Raw genomic sequence first — 21135 nt, 5'->3', positions numbered from 1 at the left:
GTGAAACCGACCTTGCGCAATCGGATGTGGGCGCTGATGCTAGGCCATACTTTCGTCTTTATTTATTTTTGTTTTGAACAAAAAAAAAAAGTTAATATGCTGCCAACACTGTTTTGCTTTCCGGGTATGGAAGCTGTCCAAGCCATAGTGAACACTTTCAACAGCCTTTTTTTTGCTGAGTGCCTTTTATTTCTAGTATGTTCGGATTAGGGGACACCAACGGTTGATGTAATGGTCAAATAGTTTTTTTTTACAATCACATTTTTTTTATTTCATTTTTTCCTTTCTTTTTTACATCGTAAACAGAGCAAAGAAAAACATTTTAAAAAACAAAAAATAAACAACAATCAATGCATATGAGAACGAGCGCAAAGCTAAGAAAAACCATGTTCAGTTACAATATGTTGAGCTGGCCTCTTTCGGTGTTTTTTTTTTTTTAATCTTGGAGAATGCGTTTTTCTATAACTTTTACACCTTTTACTTTCCGGTCGGTCTGTAGCTAAAAGCGGCATTTTGGTTTCTTACGGGGGCGAAAGAATAAAACAAAAAAATCTTGAAATGTTCGGCACTTCGATATTTACAGCACTTCTTCTTTTGCCACCCAGCGGGAAAAATGTTCGCGACACGCGAAGACAAAATGGGGGCCGGAACGGGGAACTATTAGCGCACCGGGCGCTGACAACTTTCCGCGTCTTTCCATTGTTGAATCGCTGCCGCCGCAGCCGATTTTTCCCTGTTCAGTTTGCGCACTAGACATTTGCATTTTCGTTTTGCCGTTTTCATTGCCGGCGCCTTCTGCTAGTTTTTTTTTTTTTTTTGGTGCTGACTGCGCGGTACGGTTTCGTAGGCTTGGTTCGCGGGTGTTTTTGTTTAAAAATCTATATAACAAGAAAACAATCGTTGCTCGGCAAAATGCGCCGAGAACGCATGCGGGTGAACGAGATGGAGATGGTGCATCTAGGCATGAGAGTTGCTGATATTATTGCCGCTTGTTTTCCGCTTCCGCAACATTCATCTTGAGTAAAATGGAGTCTGTTTTACCTTCTCGGGGGAGAGATGAGTGACAAGGCTTTCTCTGCGTTCATTGTTGTGAGCCCATCTCCGGAAATCTTGACCCGTAGGAACGCTTTTTTGTTTGTTTGTTTGTGGGACATCAGTCGCACACACACTCACACACACTTACAAGGGGTGGTCGTTTTCCGGCGCTGGGGTCCAACATTTTGGGGGCAGACTAAAGACACTGTGCCACCATTTCTCCCGCGTTTTGTTTTTGGTAGGATAGAATGCTCCGATACGCTGGCAATGGCTGCGACGATAGGGCGCGTGTGCTTGCGGAGAGACTCCCGAGCAGGGTCAACCGGACGCTGAGGTAGTGTACCGTGTGTGACGTTCGTTTCCCGCCAAATCGAGGTGACAAGATGACCCCGATTGCGCTGAAACGCTCCCGTGTTTCAGTTTCTCCGCCATTTTCGCCACACTCTTCGCCGCCGCCATTAGTTCGTTCATCCGGTGATGTTCGTAGATGTTCGAGAGTTTGATCAGTTTTTCGACATTACTTTACAGAGCGTTTACTTTTCGTGGGTTTTGGTTTTCGTCGTTCGTTTCGAAGGGACGGATGAATCTTGAAGCTAGTTTTCAGTTGTATCGATCTTACGTGCAGATGGTGATGATGATGAACGGGATGTTGTTGGAATGTGGAGCGCGCTGTTGGGTGTTTGCTAGCAACTAAGATCACAAGTTTTGCGATATAAATAATGAAATGATGGGAGCTCTTCTTGGGCTTAGTGATGAGAACCGAAGTCGTGATGTTCGCTCAGTCCCTCGGAGTGGACCTCCTCGTGGTGGTGTTCCTCCTCGTGATGGTGCACTGGCACATGGACCGGAACCTTGACCGGGTACGGCACTGGCTTCTCGACCTCATAGGGGACGTGCTTCTCAATTTCGACCGGCACTGGACGCTCGACTGGGACCTTCACGGGGTATGGGACGTGCTTCTCGACCGGGACCGGGATGTGCTTCTCGACCGGGTAGGGCTGCGGGACTGGGACCTTCACCGGGACTGGCACTGGCTTTTCAACGTGCACCGGAACTGGACGATCGTACGGGACATGCACTGGGTATGGGACTTTCTTGATGACCTCATACGGCACTGGCTTCTCCACCGGGACTGGCACTGGCTTCTCAACATGGACCGGGACTGGACGATCGACTGGAACATGGACTGGGTAGTGGACGATCTTCTCAACCGGGTATGGCTTCTCAACGTGCACTGGAACCTTGACCGGGTACGGGATCTTCTTCTCAACTGGATAAGGAGCTGGGACATGGACCTTCACCGGGACTGGGACCTTCTTCTCTACTGGGTAGGGAGCTGGCACGTACACCTTCACCGGGACGGGACGATCGTACGGTACATGGACTGGGTATGGAACCTTCTTCTCAACCGGGTACGGGGCTGGGACGTGCACGGGCACCTTGACGATCTCCTTGACTGGGTAGTGGACAGTCTTGTAGACTGGGTAAGGCTTTGGCACTCCAACCTTCACTGGCACTGGGACATGTTTCTCCACTGGCACAGGGATGTGCTTCTCCACTGGGTATGGGACCGGGACCTTCTTGACGACGGTCAGTGTCTTTTCCTCGTGGGTCTCGAAGTGAGGCGCCTCATGGTGTTCCTCGTATCCACCGAAGCTACCGGTCCAGCCATGCAGTCCACGCTTGTCCTGTTTCTTATCATCGAGCGCCTGAGTTTCGGCCGCCTTGTTGTCATCTACTTTGGCCTCCGCCACTGGTTTCTTTTCATCTTCGGCCGATGCGAAAAGCACCAGGGCTAGTAGGCAGACAACGCCCTGAAGGGAGAGAGAGAGAAAGAAAAAAGAATGCGATTTTTAGGTCGGAAGTTGCGAATGATTCCCAAAGTTTGCTGCTAATGAACCACCCGAGAAGCTCGATGTTAAGGGCAAAACATTGTGCTAAAAATAGCTTCGTTAAATGAATTAACTCATTAGCGAACTACCGATTCCTTCCGAGCTCCGGAAGCTCAACGACCTTGCCGGGATGAGTAATGTTTACACGTGCCGTTTATCAATTACATTTGCCAAGGCAGTGTAGCACTATGAGCCATAATGTAAGTGCTCAAAGAGGATGAAAACAAGTGTACCAAACGGAGCATAAACGGGGAATAAGAAGAGAGAGAGAGAGAGAGAGAGAGAGTAGGAATATAACCAGTTAATTAAATGGAAAGGAATGTTTCCGTTCCAAATGAAGCGAAAGTTGCTATGGTTCGCGATCCGAGCAAAGCACGGAAGCGTGAAAGGGAAATGGAGCCAATTTTGGAGCGCTCGTTTATTTTGGTTTCGAAAGTTGTTCGAAGCCTTCGTACCCTGCGGGGGTAGAAGAAGAACAGCATTTTAAGTTAGGAGATTTAATCTGGTACTTTAAAAAGTCTTTCTTCTCTTAGAAGTACGAATAAGAGGCCCAAAGCGATCTTCAGTGCACTCTGACTCGAAGCACGAGAAGATGACTAATGTCACTGGGAATTTCGATAGACACTCTTGAGGGATCACTGTAACCAAATGTTTGTACATTGTTGGAACACTTGGACCACGAAACAGTTTCACGATCACGAGCTTCTAGTCAGGATCCTTTGCTTTGTTGTGAGATGATAGTCCCATATTCTTTGGATCACACTGTACACTAGGCTACTATCACAAGACGTAGTCGTCCTGTTGTAGTTGCGATAGTAGTAATACACTCCAGCGAACCGCTTTGACTTCACGAAACTTCACCCCAAAATTTGGTTTTGCACCGATTGTTTTGCTTACCAACAATTTCATATTTAATCCGAGCGAAATGTGTTCTGTAAAACAAGCAAGTAGACAACTGATGGTGAGTTTGGAGCTGCCGATGGTTTTTATACAGACAGGTTTCTCCCCTCGGCACGCACTCCATACGCCCGGCCGATCATCACCCGGTTCTCTCTTTCTGTCTCTCTCTCTCCCTGTGGAGCTTTCCATATGGTGCAGCTGATCGTTCGGATGGAGCCTTCGGTGGCTCGCAGCGTTACGCTTCCCGGGCCACCACCAAGAGTGTAGGGTGTGCGTAGGGGTTGGGGAGGATTGTACACCCCACCGATCCGGACGCCGATAGAAAGAGAGTGAATAACGCCATTTTCACGCCACCCTCGTGTCTCTCTCCTTGTCGCTCTTTGTTATCCCCATCACCGGGTTGCACTCCCCTCCCCCTGTTACCGTAGCGCCATTTCCAGCCCATTTCCCCTTAGCCATTTTCTTTGGCCGCCTCACCCGGTTCGAGCGAAGCGCACCCTAAACCACACCGGCACCGGTGGTGACGACTTCTTTTCCTCGGGCAGTTGTGCAGAGGTCTGTGTATGTGTGTTTGTGTGCGTTTTTGTTTCTTTTCTCGTTCGCTTCGGTTTCGCTTTTCCTTCTATGCGGTAGGAGTCGTCGGTTCGTGTGAGCTATTGGGCAAAAGAAAGGCGTTACGAAGGGAAGGGGGAGGTGGAAGGGTTATTGGAGGATTTCTTATACTTTTCGGTTTGGGGCAGTGTGCTGATTCTACGACAGTATTACGATCCGCCACCAAAACCCAAACTCCTTCGTCTACGATCGGTCATGGGGTGTAAAATTTGATGATCTCAACCTCCCTCCTCCCAATCGTTTGTAAAGCATTTAGGGTAAAGGGGAAGGAAAGGGGTGGCCAAGTGTTGAGTGGAATCAGTACACAAGCAAAGCCTTGGAGCCTTCGAGAAAGAAGACAGAAACATATGATCCGTGGCTGACCACCCGGCTGAACCTAACGAAACGGACACCTAACACGGGGTGGCCGTTAGCGGCTGGTGGAAGTCAGGAGGTGCCGTGGAAAACATACGTAAAAATGAGCAGTAGGCAACCGTCGTAACCTCTCGCCGCAACTGCAGCACAGTCGTAACCGGGCTGTATGCATAAAGTTTTCCGATCCAATAGAGCGGTCGCGTAAGGCCGGTCGATCGACGCCGCTGCGGCAGTACTATTGTGACGCCAATGCATTTTTACAGGTGTAACAGATGAACGGTAATGGTGTGGTTGAGTGGTGATTTTTGCACTCTCCGGGTGAATCAAAACTGAACCGTACCGGTGGTGTCTTCCTGCACTCGTGTGCCCACCAGTGCCTGGCGATTGTGAGGGATGATTGAGGAAAATTCGCGTCTGATCTACCGGTATAATTAATGGGTAATGATTTGGATCAAGATAATTTGATTGCTAATTATGAACTATTAGACTGTTGATAACTTTAAAAAACGGGGCCGTTTGAGTGAATTATGCTTAAAAACAAAGCTTAAACAAATCACGAGTTGTTAAAATTAAGTAAAAAATTAGCATAACTGAGCTAAGGTACAGATTTGCTTTTAAGGAAGAAATAATTGGATAAAACCAATTCCAAAACAAAATTAAGCGATTTTTTGCAGAAAAAAGCAATAAAACTAACTGAAATAGTGTTTAGTCAATTAAAATCAGTTTGCAATGCATTTCCGTTTTTAGCGAGTTTTTTTAATCAACACCCTTCGAGAGAATTCTCATTTTCCGGCTGTATAAGGTTGCGTCAAACAGTTTTCTTTCCTTCGATGTTGTTTTCTCTCTCTCTCTCTCTCCCTCTTGCTCTCATGCTCAGTTTGCCTCGGACGAGCGAATCCGCTCGGATTGGATTATGAATTCTATTGCTTTCCAAGCGATGAGATTGCAGGAAAGCCAACGGCCTTCCGAAACCGATTCATTGGCCGAGGAAATCCTACCCCTCCCCCCCCCTCATATGTACTCCGAAAGTCCATATAGCAGTGGGTTTAATGCAATCGCAGCTTTCGATCAAGATCGGCCACACTAAGTTTGCCAGCTTACCCTTTGCTGCTTACCAAAAACCAGCAATTAGACGCTGCTGGGCCCCACCAAAGACAAAAAGAATACCGGAAAGAATGAAGTAAATGTAAATAGAGAGAGAGAGAGAAAGGGCCGTTGTTAAAATATATAAATTAATCGAAAATGTACCCGCGGTTGCAACAGGCGAAACAAACAAAAAAGAAGCCACTGGAAACCTATCGAAAATGTCGGTTTTTACCGCAACTATGGCCAGTATAGCAAGGGCGAAGTAAGCGTAACTTCTTCATCTATTTTCCGAACCCCCCACTCCCCTTCATGCGCTACCCCCTTTTTCATCAGAAAGTCGGCAAAAGTACAACAATGAAGAGAAAAGCGCAATCCCCGGTAAAATTGCGCTCACGCAGTACGGATGCGACGAACACAGCCTGTTTGTATGCAATCGATTTGTCGAGTCGAGCCAGTGTGCGCCAGGGGGTACATAAGCATGGTTCGAGGCAGAAAGCCTATGGACCATAAACCAACAACCAGCGCAACTTACAGAAGAAAAAACCTACGTGATCCCAAGTAAATAGGAAACAGCTCGAAGGTAGTGGTAGTGGATCCAAACTCTACTTGTATGTGTGTTTGGTAAGGAAGATGGGGTGAACAGAAAAATCGACCAAAAATTGGCAAACCTGACCAAACAGTTTTCCGCGACTTGTGTGTGTGTATGATCGTATAGTTTTGCGTTTACTGGCTATTGTTGTAGCCTAGCGCGTGTCAACGAACCGGACCTCACACCGCTAGTACACGGGATGGTGGAATTCCGCTCGGAAGTTTAGTAATGATCTAGTCCGCAAAACGAGCATTATTTGCTAATGCTATAAGCAGCAAAGGCGTAATTGATTTTTGTGCGAGCTGTTTGCAATTTTGGGGTGAGCACACCATATGTGTGCTTGCTCGTTGTTGAGCTTTATGTACGATTAAACGTAAAGCCTTACATCGTCACGTAATTCGGTCCATCTAAATCGGTCGGTAACACGATGTTAACCGTCTGTGATACAACACAACACAAGGAAGCAACATTAGGTGGATGTTGATAGTAATCTTTAGAGCATCGTAATGCGTCTTAAAATTTAAACAGATTTCGGTGTTACCGTTCGCTGACTTACGCCCGCTGGGCACCCGAGTGACATACCGAGCAGAATGAATGTTTAATTGATTCGATTACCTCACCCAGAGGCCGCCCGATGCACTCCCGGTTGAGTGGTACACATTCATGCTGTCATGGTTTTGCCGCTGCACCAAGCACCAGATTTCGAGTACATGGTTCGCGAGCAACACAGCCTGTACGGCGTCACATTACTCGGCAGCTCTTGCCCATCGGAGGTGTCACATAAATCATCATAATTACTATTGTGTTTTGCTGCTGGCTGGCGCTGGAGGAAAATTCCACACCATGACACGAAAGGCCACTCACCATGAGGGAGTAGATTGTGGTCAGATTTAGTGCAGTACATCGGTTGTGCACAACATGACTGCAATCGGGGAAGATTTGTTGCAGTAAGACAGCAGTAGCTTTTTTTCTTTCTTTTTGGCTACTGTTGGGTTTTAAAGAACGTTGGAGGGTTTTTGGAGGAAACTTCGAACTGGGTGCTATAAAAAATGTTGAAAACACTTCATTAAGCTGTGATTTATTTTTCAAATTATGATTTATTGTTGGCGATGGAGTGCTGCATTAGGTACAATGTGCCGTAGCTGCTGCCTATCAATTACATGTATCGCTTTCCTTTACTTGAAGTAGACAATTATTACAACATTAAATGTTGTTTTACAACTTTCATACGTATAGAAAATTTGAAAATGGAGCATTACAGCTTGTTCATTTATGGGGCTCGGTGCTATAGGTGACATCGGCGCCGGTTTTTAAATGGCAGGACTTGGTTCAAGTCCTATCCGGACCGTCCCCCCGTAGTGAGGACTGACTATCGAACTACATGGTATCGGAGAGTCTAGTAAGCCATTTGATGGCCGGCCGTTAGAGGTCGTTAAGACGGACGGACTTACTAGGCCACGCCGACCATCGAAGAATCATCTTACTAGAATCGTTGATACCACGTAGTTAGAAACGAAACATATTCTTGAATCATTTTGTTAATGTTGTTGTCTTTCTACAATGCAATTTTTAAAGTACAAACATTTTTTGTTGAATTTCCGTATTTTTGATATCGTATGTACATGTTTATTGCATTTCTTTTATTTCATAAGGATTTTTATAAGTAACTCTACTTAAAAAATTATTTGTTTTGAAGTCTTGACACTCATAAGAAGATAAAGAAAAAAAAGTATTTCATAAAACTTGGTAAAAATGCTACTTATATTTTACATCAAATTCGTAAAACTTGCCTCAAATTTGAATAAATTCTTTTCTGAAAGGCAAAATGTTATAGAGTATCGGAAAAATGTAGCAAAATGTCAAACTTCAGGGGTTCAAACTCCTTTATAAATGATAAGGGATGTCCTGAACAAGACAACACTGAGATGTCTGGGCAAATACTGATGGCGACTTTATTTCTAAAACCCGTCAACTCCTCTCACTAGCGGCCAGTAGCATTTTTCGGGCAAACCTCTATTTAATTACTTAACAAAAGTGTTCTGTGCCCTGGACGAAAGACATTTATTTATTCATTTACAATTATGACGGTACAACGGCTTATTGTCAACAACGCTTGTGATCCTTATTCTCCTCCTCCTAATTATTTGCCCTATTCCCGGCCTGCTCGTTTGGGACGAAAAACATATCTTTTCGAAAAAAAAAAACTCAAATTGGCGAGCATTTTTGGTAAAACTAAAATGTACAATAATTTTGTAAATTTGTATTTTACTTCCCGCCTTCCGCCGAGATAGTGGCACCTTAGTCTTTCCACGAGAGGCTCGAACATCCAAATTTACCTGGATGAACTCGGCACACGCAGGACTGACTGTAGCGAGCAGAGACTTCTTGAGGATGTAGTGGGAATGAAGTTGTAGAGTAGTTCTTGCTCATACGATACAAGCAAAATTCAAGTCATGTTATCTTTCGCGTTACTATTTTCTTTATCATCTAAAGTTAGTTTATTTTTTATGTATACTCTCTTTCCTTCTGGTTTGCGCTTCTCCTCTAATATCGATTTTATTGCATTTGTTGTTGTTTAAAGAAAGATCATTGTTGCATATATTCGGATTTTATAACATTAAAAATGTTCATTGCTATGTACTATATGTTACAAAAAACCTCTTTTCTTTACGCCAAACTTTTCCATAAACCCAACAGTCACGCTTCTGGTGTAATTAACCATTTCTTTACGATGTAGTCATCAGCAAGTACACCAAGAAGAACACGAACATGCGTAACCGTAAGTTTGCGTGGTAATGCTAGCTTACGTGCACCATAAGAAGCTCACAACAATGTTAGCCGAAAGCTGGGTGTCAAATCTGCAAACGAAATCATCCAACAATTAGCCGCATCTGATGACAGCTAAAGTGAAGAATTAAAAACCTAATGCACACCGATTGCATTGCAGAACAATGGCTCTGCAACTGTACGAAACCATTTCCCATATCATCCGCCAACAATTGAAGGTGCGAAACCGTCCTAATGGTGGAGGAAAAATTGGACAATTTTTCAACCTAGAGATGATTTTTTTTTCAAAATAATTTAATGAAGCTCGATGCGTTAGCTACGTCCGTTTTGTTTATTTGAGCACCTAGATAAATTAACCAATTTAATTTTTTACTCTTTTTACTCTTGACAATACGGCATTGGACCGTCATAATCAATTGTAAATAATTTTTTACTCTTCTCAATGACTTTCTTCTTTGCTTGCACTTGCTCTTTCTGTCTTAGTGCTGGTGTGTGTGTGTGTCCCCATGCACGATTAATTAGCAAGATATAGGTTATACGGTCTTGATGATAGATTTTTATTATGCAACAATGCCGAAGCGTTTTTCCTTCTGCGTTTAGCTTCAGCTCTCTCTCTCTCTCTCTCCCTCGCTGCCTGCCAATTGTACCGCGGTTATTGCGTTTTTCGTTGTTGCTTCTGCACTTTTCCTCTCCATCGCCACATGGCTGCTCAGCTTCTCGCGCACCCGAAACACTCTCTGGGCCTAATGGTTTACCTTTCCCATCCGTACTGGAGGGCACGCAGCATGTAGCGCCACATGACGTGCAACCAGCGTACGGTGTTCGTGTGCTGACTTCTTGCATTATTTTGCTGTCCATACGCTCTCTCTCTCTCTGTCGTTCGCGCGCATCTCTCCATTTCGAATCGTCATGAAGATCATTTCTGTTTTCGAGGCTGATGGCCCAACAGTAGTGAGAAAATGGCACAAAAAATCTCGATGGCACACATTATGCTACCGCCGGAGCCTAAGGGTCACAGCTGCATGGGTGCATGGGGGCGGTAGATGAAGAGAGCGGCTGAAGGACCAGACAGCAACGAATCGCATCATGAAGTCATAATGAACATTGTAGACCCAAAGTAGCAGGGCACGCGTATGTACTGCTCCACCGTCCGGACACTAGGTAACTTGGCCAAATGGCGTTGACCTGCTATGCTTTCACTTTTCATGGTGGGCTAGCGGTTGGGTGAAACAACAAAAAGTGCACACAAAACCATGCAATTCCATAATCCTGGCTTGGGGGAGGGAGCTTTCCGTTCCATGTCTTGAAAAGTTTAGACGTAAATAAATTTATTAGTTCTACCGCCTTAATTGCCTTCTTTTTCGACTTTTTGCTTGAGTTTGTTTTCGTTTTACCCTTTTTTTGGCCGCACCCAATCCCTTTAACTCATCAGCCTAAGCTGAATCATGTCACCCAACGCAACGACCGGAAGGGATTGTGCGGGAAGCGTCTCCGAGCCCGTGAAGCTGATGCTGTGTGTCCCCGAGGCTATTTCACTGTGGGAGTTACTGTTAACCCTTCCCAAGCCAACCAGTCAACCCTCACCCTGGGCTGCCTGTAGCATAAAACTCACCAACCTGACAAGCGTCTCAGCGAGGGAAGCGAAAAAAGGTTTGCAAAGTTTACAGCAAAGCGTTCGCCCCTCTCGGATTGGGAGACGGATTGGAGGGTTTACTGATGAGATAGAAAACAAAAACTAGGTCGATCGGTATTTGGAGCAATGGCATGAAATGGAACCATGGTTTAGGACTGCCCGCGTGATGAATTGGGAGGGTTCGTCGCTTGGGGATGTGTTGCAGCTACAACCGCTCATTGAAGTCTTTCGTTCAGACCGGCTACTCAATGTTTACTATTATTTGGGCGCTTACGTAAACAAGGGATTAAAGGTTGTAGCATCGTGGCGTGGTCGATGATTGACAGCGTTTTAGTTTTTTCGAAGGCAGCTGATTTGGGGAACAGTTTTGCAATTTCGAATTTCCACCCCTGGGTAGAATGAGAAGGCGCCAGATTTATTGATGTTAGTCCACACTCCGCACCGGAGTGTTTCATTTCTTTCAACAACCGGCTCGATGCTTTTGTTCGTGGCGCTAGCAGACATCTTTTGATTTGTTTTTGGCTTTGTTTGCTGCAGTACACTGATTCGTCTCACATTTCCTCCCCGAAAATCCTTCAACAAAACAGCCTTGAGCGGACGGATCTGATCAAGGAGTGAAATGTAGCACTTCTGTTTACGATCGTCTGTCCCTGCGTGCGGATGCATTTCATACATTTTCAAACCGTAGCTACACACATGTACAAACCTGATGATGGTTGGGTAATGTGGTTTCCGCTCAGTTTCATTTTCCGTCCCACACCCGAACCGAAGCGACCGAATTTGTACCTCATTCGTTACATAAAACAATGACCACGACGTGAAGTTTGAAGACTTGAATTATACGTGGAGATTAGTGTATGGAAGAGGGGCTTTAAAATCATTCAAAGTATTTTTTTTCCAAAAAATAGTTTTTATGTATTGCAAGACTTTTCCTTAGTAAACTGAAGGTGGTTTTGTATGAAATCGAGGGGTAAGGAGGGGATTCAATAGATGAATAATTTGATGTCATCCTCTAAAAACTCAACCACTTGAATAATAGACGCAACAAAAGCCTCTCCTTGAGCGAGGTCATTCGAAAATTTCACTTGCTACGGTTGAGCGATTTGCTGTTGCTGCTGCTTTTGCTGCTGCTATTAGATGCTTCAAGATTCATCAGTACGCCACGGACAGCATTTATTGTTCGTATGAATTAGTGACTCAGTTCGGCCTTTGGCTTGTGCACATGGACATCCCTTTCATCCCTGCCTGTTACCCCTCCTTCAACGACCTGTTGCTTCAGTGCGCCTGTGCACTTTTAGATATTGATGGTTGTTTTTTTTTATTCCTGCCTTCTTTCTTTTGTTGCTTGATATCTCGCGACTGTCGATTGTATCGCACAAATTGTCGAAGCACTTTTCGAACCGATGTAAGCACCCTCACCACGCAACACCAGTCAATTAAATTTATTATTTTTCCCCTGCTCCGTTGGTTGGTGGCCGACGGCGACGAAGGTACTTCTTCTTTAATGTGTGTGTTTTTTTACACTACTTCTCGGACGGATGCACAGCGAAGATGCTTCACCGGATGGTTAGCTAGTAGGTAAAAGTTTACTAGTGTTGGGTTTTAGTGGCTGACTTTATGGTAGAAAATTGGTCCCTTTCTTGTGCGATTGTTATCATGCTGCTGCAACGAACGCTGATAAATTAAAGCACCGTCGAAACAGTCAAGGAAAAGCGCAGGAAAATCGAAACCACAATCGAATTACACACACATTCCTAATCGTCGGTGCTATATTTGCCGCTAGCGACTACGATCGCGTACTGGTGCAAACTGGACAGGAAATCGATCAAAAACGTTGGTGAAATTCACTGAACGATCGAATTCATTAATCCCACCTCCATGTGTCGGTAACGGCCACCTAGGAAAACTCTTTATGGAACAGACATTTTTTCAATTCTCCGTATGTGTAAACCACCTTCCGTCGGTCACATCAATCGAGATATGACACGGCAAAAATGCACAAACTTTGTTGGCATTTATCGGTTCGGTTTAGTTTAATAAGCGAAGCTAACAGGAAAATTTATTGACTTTCGATCGAACACAACGCTACCCGTTGTGGTCAAAATCGAGGCCACGATTGGCGAAATTGGCGTTGTGTGGCTCCGCGCGAGTAACGTAATGGATCGAATGGGTGGGGTTTTTCGCACATTTTCAAATTTCCGGCTATGAATCTGTGCTGCTTATCGAACAAGCTTGTGGTTGGGTCGATAGAAAAAGGAGCATCGATTGCATAATATGCATGCACGATGTTGCTTCTTTCCTCTCCGAGGGAACGTTCTTCTAATGCTCACAATTCAATTCTAAGCAAATCTCGCATGTTTCATTAAGTGCTTTTTAGTTTGACCCGTTCCAATTAGCGAATGTTGCCACGAATCTTTCCCAATCGCTTGAGTGACATTGTATGCAATTCTCACGCATCCAGTTTGAATCCTTGTTTTTTTTCGCGTCCGCTCGCCGCACGTCATTTATGCTCGAGTGTGCATCAGACAGTGGGTCGGCGTACTTGCGTACTGCTTCGTGCAGGAGCAACACAGTTACATAAGCTTCGAGGCACCTGAGCACCGGAGGAGATCATACACAAAATTATCTAACGATTCGCGAACTGCGAACCCCGTCCGGGTGGCCATTTCAAGCGCTTCACCAATCGAGGACCATAAAGCCCGCCAGCGCTTGAACCCGTCCAACAAGCGCTCGTCGTTGTATGCTGCTGCAATGGTGCAGCATGGAAGAAAAGGCAACCAGCGGGAGCATGGCCGGAGCAAAAGCGTCAAACAAGATTCTTAATGGGAAAAGAAAATTTTACAACCGTAACCGTTCTCGATTCGGTCTCCATTTTCTTTCTCACTGCACACGCGACAACTCGTCTAGCATTGCGACACACATATACACAGTTCACCGAGAAAGGCGCAGCAGTCATTACTTCTTGTGCCGGCATCCTGGTCGCATAGATTGACCTCGATTGCACAGAACAGCCGGCGTGAAACAAAAACAAACCGGAGTGAAAATACGAACTGGCTAGCCCGTTTTTGGGTCGAAGGCTCCCGTTTTTGGCATGCAGGCAAGGCGCGAAGCTCGTAATCCTTTTCTGGACGCGTACGTTTGCACCCGGCCAATGGTATCGATTAGTGACGCCCAATCTGCCAACGAGATAGACAATAATGTGCTCTTCTAAATGTTCGATTATATCATCCGCCAAACTGCCCCTGATGCGAAATGCTGATCGTTTTTGGGGTAGGGTAGGTCAAGAGGGAAGGGTGGTTGATGGTGCCCCGGTTGTTTTGTTTTGTTGTTGTGTGCGAATGCAACTATTATTACAACCACACGAACCAAGGACTACCCCCACTGCACTGTATTGATGCATGTGTGTTGCATGGCTCGCAACGCTTGTCCGATCTTTCTCCCGTTCATTCACTTTCATCCCGTACGGCATCAATGTTCCAGCCGATAGTTTTTTGCATCGAATCATGGTAATGTTCATATCGAGCGCGTGTGTGTGTGTGCTTGAACGGTGTAACGGTAGCATGGAAAAACCCTCTCATACAGTCAACCATCTCGACTATCCTCAGCTAAAAAGGCTACTACAACTGATTCACATGCAGATCCGTTCAATCAAATAAAATCGATCGAAAAAACGGGGTCTCCTGATCAGCTGACGGAGGAGAAAAATCGTTTCCTCCGAACTAAACGCGACTAAACCCTTGTCGGCTACGAGAGTAATATAGTATCTGTAATAATGACACCAATCCTCTAAATAACTCGCATCAATCAATCGCACCAGCACATAAGGCTCTCATGCGCATACAATCTTGCAGCAGTGCTCATAAATTATGCAATTACCATCGGGCGATCATAAGTAAATATGATCGCATGCTGAATTGGACGATGTTGCGATGGAGAGCGTGAGATAGGGAATTTTCTTCAATGTTGATGTTTTTCTCCCTCTTCACTTTTACATTCTGTAGGGTGGTGGCTTTGCTCATTATTTTCTACATGGTTCGAACAAAACGTAAAAGATAGAAATTAGGCTGGCAAAAGACGGACGCAAAATTCATAGTCTGTGTTGTAAGCAAGACAATAAGACTTATTCGTAAAGCTTCTAATCATAAATTTACTAGTTTTAATATATTGGTAACGAAAACTCGTTATAATAAAATATAGTTACAGCTCCAACTGTTGTAAAAAAGACGGACTGTTTTCATATTCCCTAATTACTGCAAATATGTGTTCTACAAATATGGTTGGCTGAAACCTTTTTGAAATTTTATTGTACAGTTCCATGAGTGCATTTTCATACAGATGTATACATAAAAGTATTTAAAATCCCCAAGAATAACCGTCACTCTGTACATATGCTAGTCACTGTACACTGTACTAAATGAGATTAACGCACATCAGCCTAAAAGTATGCAATCTAATGTTTGGGATTGGGCGCCATGCGTTGAAATAATCATCACTACTTTTCATTGAAATATTTCATGCTAGCTAGCTTTGAACCGAAACACGTGTTGAGTGAAAAGAACTGTTGGAAAAAAGGTTGAACAGCAACGAGGTTTTTTGTTAATCTGTTTTTGGTATTTTTTTTCAATAATTCTATGAACTTAACGTGTAAAAAAAAGTTGCAATAACTGATTGTTATTCATGTAACACTCCCACCTTGCTGATGGTGTTTCTAAGCAGAATTGATCTAATGCGTAGCAAGAACGCAGCGAATAGTAGCGGGTAGCAATTCAATTTGAGCATTAATTAATCTTCACCATGTATCGAATGTGATGCAGCGGACAAGATGAACCAGTTTCTCATCAAGGCTATGTTTGCTACCTTACATGATGCCCAACTTTTTTTTTCTTCTCTCCAATCGCTTCAGCTATAGTCACGTTCTAATATTTGCCTTTCGACCGCTACCATTTGAAACTAGGCCAGTACAGCTCTTCGATGCGCAGGTGGTTCAATCGTAAGAATAGACATTGTTTTCCCTTACGGACGAAATCGAAAGGAATCGATCGTCCATCTAATGGGAAGCAAGCGGGAGCATTCCGAAGGCTTCTTGGTGTTCTGGTGTGTCACGCCGCGTTTGGTCGGGCCGTGTGAATCGTGATGACGGCGAAGGCACACCGGGCACTCCGGCAGGAAGCCATATTTCAACAACAGCATATTTCAAACCGCCAGAATCGTGAGGGGCACTAGGGCCCAGCAGTACACATGTTGTGCGAGTCAGCCGGACCCGAGGTTGTAGGGAATGTGTGTTGCGACATCGTGCTGGCGGTTCTAGTACGCGCGGTTGCATATGGCGAACGGAAAGGAAATGCTCTGCTGCAATGCAACAGCCAGTGACGCTTAATTGCGATCGTTGGCGGAGATCGAGAGAAACTGGATCGAGCAACCACGGTGAGAATGTATGTTTCTGCATGTGGCTTCTGGGTGCTGTCGTGTGCTGCTGCTGCCTTCCGTTCGCTGTTGCGGTCGATGCCGGTGCAAGGTCTGTGGGTTAGGATTGCTCAACATCTCTTCTCAATCCGATGGATCATGCATGCAATCTGTCGATCATACATTTAAGTGGAGCTAAATGGTGAAACAATCGAGTGCAAGGATCAAAGCCTTGGCTCAGTCTGGTCTAGAGAGCGTGTGTCTTGGGAGATTTAATGGAATTTATAACATACATGCCCAATGGTAATGCTTAGGCTACAATTATGATTCAATACTGTACGTCTGCATGGTGGAAAGACATACATTAAAGCTCTGTTTGCTCTTACAAGCACAAGTGTGACGTACTCAAGAGAAAACTCGTGTCGAAATTAGTTGAAAAATATTATTACAATTTTCATGCTATCGTTACGCATCGATCTTCCATAACACTATCAATGCCACAACAACAGAAAACCTAACCCAATTTCTACTATGCCATAATTTTCGGACGTGCATTATAATAACAAAAACCCACCCAGACCACGCACGTGTTGTTCGATTTGGTTTCAACAATGATTTTATTTTCTTCTTTTTTTTACACTTTGATTTTCCTTTGTCTTTCTACCGCCTTTCATCGCTTCGGTTTCATCTTAGTTAAGTCTTTCCGACCATAGTTCAACACACTCTCTTCGCACTTCTTCTCAACCGGCAACAAGTCCTAACAAAAGTTTGGGAGCAAACGCGGGCGTTCGTTCGGGGTTTGACCGCGTTTGCTCTGGCAGGGTTTGCTTTGCAGTTTTCGTATCTAAAAGTTTTAATAAATGAAATTATGAAATGATGCTTTCCATCAGCTTTCTCTCCCGGCTGACTGACGTGTCTGTTGCATGCCGTTTCAGTATTCGCATGCGTATCGCGCGTTTTGCTACCACTAACATTTATGCTTATCAATCGAGCTGAAATCGACGATCGATACCACTCATCGAGTAGAGTTAAAACTATTGCTCGGTTATGTCGTTACGTTCTGACCGCGTGTTCGTTTGTGTGTTTACGTGTTTCGGTGAGGGCGTTTCCTTCTTGTGTGTGGTATTTGAGTTTCGATGGTCCTCACTTAGCTATTACATAACGGGACATTAACCGGAGGTAATGGGAGTCGTTTTGTTTGTGGGGAGGCGAGGGGAAGGAAGATTTCATGTCGTAGGAAGTTTAGGGGGAAAGGGTATTCCTATGGTTATCACAATGCTAAACGTTTATCTCTAGTGATGGTGTTGGTGCAGGTCAAGCTCAGCATGATCGTGCTGGTACTCTTCGTGATGGTGGTGCACTGGCACATGGACCGGAACCTTGACCGGGTACGGCACTGGCTTCTCGACCTCATAGGGGACGTGCTTCTCGATGGTGTACGGCACTGGACGCTCGACTGGGACCTTCACGGGGTATGGGACGTGCTTCTCGACCGCGACCGGGATGTGCTTGTACACTGGGTAGGGTTGCGGGACTGGAACCTTCACCGGGACTGGCACTGGCTTTTCAACGTGCACCGGAACTGGACGATCGTACGGGACATGCACTGGGTATGGGACCTTCTTGATGACCTCATACGGCACTGGCTTCTCCACCGGGACTGGCACTGGCTTCTCAACATGGACCGGGACTGGACGATCGACTGGAACATGGACTGGGTAGTGGACGATCTTCTCAACCGGGTATGGCTTCTCAACGTGCACTGGAACCTTGACCGGGTACGGGATCTTCTTCTCCACTGGGTAAGGAGCTGGGACATGGACCTTAACCGGAACATGGACCTTCTTCTCTACTGGGTAGGGAGCTGGCACGTACACCTTCACCGGGACGGGACGATCGTACGGTACATGGACTGGGTATGGAACCTTCTTCTCAACCGGGTACGGAGCTGGGACGTGCACGGGCACCTTGACGATCTCCTTGACTGGGTAGTGGACAGTCTTGTAGACTGGGTAGGGCTTTGGCACTCCAACCTTCACCGGCACTGGGACATGTTTCTCCACTGGCACAGGGATGTGCTTCTCCACTGGGTATGGGACCGGGACCTTCTTGATGACGGTCAGCGTCTTCTCGTGGTGTGGATGCAGATCGATGTGATGGTGACCGTGGCCGTACGATTCAAACTGATGTCCACCGAAATCATGTCCTCCGAAGTCGTGCTCGAACAGACCACGCTTATCATGGCGCTTTTCACCCTGCTCTGCTGGTTTCGCTTCTTCGGCCGCCGCTTGCTGCTTCTGTTCGGCCGCTGAACTCAAGACCAGTAGGGTGGCCAAACCCAATAACACCTATTGGAAAGGAAGTAAAGTACAGACATTATAGGTTGTGTACGCGGCAAACTCCTTGCATCGGAGAGTTGATACTATCGAAAAGAGTGGTGTTTCGCTATAGCCTAATCAATATCAATTTCCACCAGCAGTTAGCTTCTCCATTAGCTTCCATATCGTTTAACGAAGCGGAAGTGATCATGCAAAAACAGACACGTTTCCCCGTTATGCTCAGGGGTGGACTCGTTTTCACTTGTCACGGTGCAGTTTTGCACAACAAAAACGACAAAAACAAAATCAATGTACTGCGCCACGGCGGAGGGTGTGAAAGTGATGGCCCCCCAACGGTGAGCCAGGCGTGCTAGGAGATGTTACACCTTTCCGAAGGAGACAAACACGTTTCACCAGTCCAGTCGCGGAACTCGTGCCAATCGCCTAGTTTTGCAGTTTGCATGCAAATGAAATGCATAACTTCGATCGCACAAAAGGTGGACAAAGTTGTGGGCACTGCTACAGCACTGGAGTTAGCGTTTAGATCCTTGCAATGAACTTCAAACACTTAATCCCACTTTCTATATGCTATTAAGGACGAAGCTTCACTTAATGTTCGTTTGCCAAACATCCTAACACCAACGGCACCGAGCACACTACACAGACACGCAGTCACTGTTCAGTTTGAATGTCTCTAAAGGATAAACACCACTATAACTCAACGCTCATGTTGCACGTACCAGAGACTTCATTGTGATACGCTTACAAACTGTACTTCACTGTACGGTGGATACTGGAATACCAGAGTCCAAAGAGATACTGGATAATGTTGGCGGGTCGCAAACGTCTTTTATACAAAAGCCACTTTATGATACACTTTTCGCTCTCTCGCATACACTCTCCCCTCCAGCACCAGCTCAGGGTACAGCACACATTTCGATGGTGCCATCACGCGATTCGCTCGACCGGGCCCCTCGTGTGTCTAGGGGTCCTCCCCACTATTCGGTGGCCAGTGGGTTGGATCAGGTAACTCGGGTATTGTGGAGCTTAAGTGTTGTTGCGAGAGACGTCTCAGCGTGGTTGGCCTAGTGCGTTGGTTACTCAGTCACACCGGTATGGTAGGGCTTTCTGTGAGTGGTTGTGAGTGGTAGATAGTAGTCCACAGGTTACAAGCCTTTGCCCACATATGCTAAATGGGGGGAATGGGTGAGGTTTCAGATTGTTGTACTTAGCATGAGATAGAACGCACCCGGTACGCTTCAGTGTACTTCCCTTGCCTTTCGGCCGTTCGTTGAACTGTTTTGGTGCGCGATGCACTTTTTCGGAAATTATTCGAAGGTTAAACAAATTATGTGAGGAAGACGGTTTCGTTCTTGGTTGTCGTGTTGCAAAATTGGTTTTCCTATTTTTCGTTTGTTGGCACTAATTTCTTTGTGCCGTGCTGGGTGTTGGTTTAGTTGGGCGGAAGCTTGCAAATAGCGGAAGAATGCTTCATGGTCGGCGAGTCGTGAAAAAGATGAATGAAGTCAAAACTTTGGTTAGAATTTGCTGTTTACAAATTGAAGTTCATGCTGCTTGCAAACTTTGTTTTATGCTTATTTACAACAACAAAATTGCCGTTCGACAATGTGTCATTAAAATTTGATTTGCAGCCGTATTACAGCTAGTTTTATTACTCTGAAAGCATTTTATAAGAGGACTAAGACTTGTTACATTATAATCCTTTAGATATTAGATAATTCTTTTCTTAAGTAGCCTTAACTAAATGAAGCCTTGACAAATAGCCTGACTCACTATATGGCTAATATCTTGGTAATTCCTGGCGCCCACGTTCCATCTACGTTTAGAACTACTGCATATTTTCTGTCTATGCAGACAGAGCTATTTCTGGGACAGCCTTACAGTGTAGACGTGTCAACAAATACCCTGACTGTCAACTTATGCCTTGGCACACAATTTGGCTCATATCCTGCTAATTCCTGGCCCACTCTACACAATTATTCGTCTTCATTCTATCTCAATCTAGTCCTACCGCATATTTTATGTCTATTTAGACGGCCTAAAAATATTATTCACGTGCTGGATCATCCGGGGCCATTCTCACGACATGACTGACTAGCTCGCTAGTGAGATCATCGCACAGCACAGAGCAGAGCTGTTCCTGCATTGTCCTCCACTCCAAATTTTTTTTTCAAGAACCCTAATATGAAATGTAAATAAGACGATTTCGTCAGTTTTTGACAGAGTCCAGGCCACCGAGAATGTAATGATAGTTTGAGCATTAAATTATCCATGCAATTCAAGCTTTATCCTTCGTGGCATCATTTTTTAAGCAGATAACTTTCCACGATAGGAAGTCTCCTATCTTATCAAAGGAGCTTCAAAGAACCTATCCGTACATGATCCCTTCGTAAAACAGTGTTTGTTTAGCAGGTCTGACCGGCTAAGAGGTTATTCGTGAATTCGAGGCCCCTTTGCAGCTTGGGGCCTCCGTGACCGATCAGTTCGCGCATACTTGAATCCGCC

The 21135-nt window shown here is 45.2% G+C and overlaps 3 protein-coding genes across 4 annotated transcripts in view; 2 read left to right on the top strand and 1 right to left on the bottom strand.

Annotated features, from left to right (window-relative positions):
• LOC126565807 (angiotensin-converting enzyme) overlaps positions 1-21135 on the top strand; it is a 76423-nt gene that overhangs the window by 5634 nt on the left and 49654 nt on the right. The gene's annotated exons all lie outside the window — the stretch shown is intronic.
• Positions 1-21135, top strand: part of LOC126564110 (ribonuclease Z, mitochondrial) — a 346473-nt gene that overhangs the window by 313537 nt on the left and 11801 nt on the right. The gene's annotated exons all lie outside the window — the stretch shown is intronic.
• Positions 1677-19423, bottom strand: LOC126564914 (skin secretory protein xP2). 2 transcript variants are annotated; one of them, XM_050222039.1, is made up of 3 exons: positions 19350-19423; positions 18325-18639; positions 1677-2540 (listed from the first exon to the last, which is right to left on the bottom strand). In XM_050222039.1, exons 1-3 carry the CDS (start codon positions 19359-19361, stop codon positions 1782-1784), a joined length of 1086 nt encoding a protein of 361 aa, XP_050077996.1. In that variant the 5' UTR covers positions 19362-19423; the 3' UTR covers positions 1677-1781. The 2 variants fall into 2 exon arrangements, with proteins under 2 accessions (XP_050077996.1, XP_050077997.1); XM_050222040.1 differs by lacking the exon at positions 1677-2540 and having other exon boundaries at positions 17442-18639.

Source organism: Anopheles maculipalpis, chromosome 3RL, assembly GCF_943734695.1.
Source record: "Anopheles maculipalpis chromosome 3RL, idAnoMacuDA_375_x, whole genome shotgun sequence".
Classification (NCBI taxonomy): domain Eukaryota; kingdom Metazoa; phylum Arthropoda; class Insecta; order Diptera; family Culicidae; genus Anopheles; species Anopheles maculipalpis.
This window is presented reverse-complemented; position numbering and strand designations above follow the sequence as displayed.

What these genes read in the sequence shown, in the direction of transcription:
- LOC126564914 (XM_050222039.1), bottom strand. An exon ending in ATGTCCCAGTGCCGGTGAAG is followed by an intron (nt 2,541 to 18,324) that starts GTTGGAGTGCCA and finishes GTGCCAGTGAAG; the next exon opens with GTTGGAGTGCCAAAGCCTTA.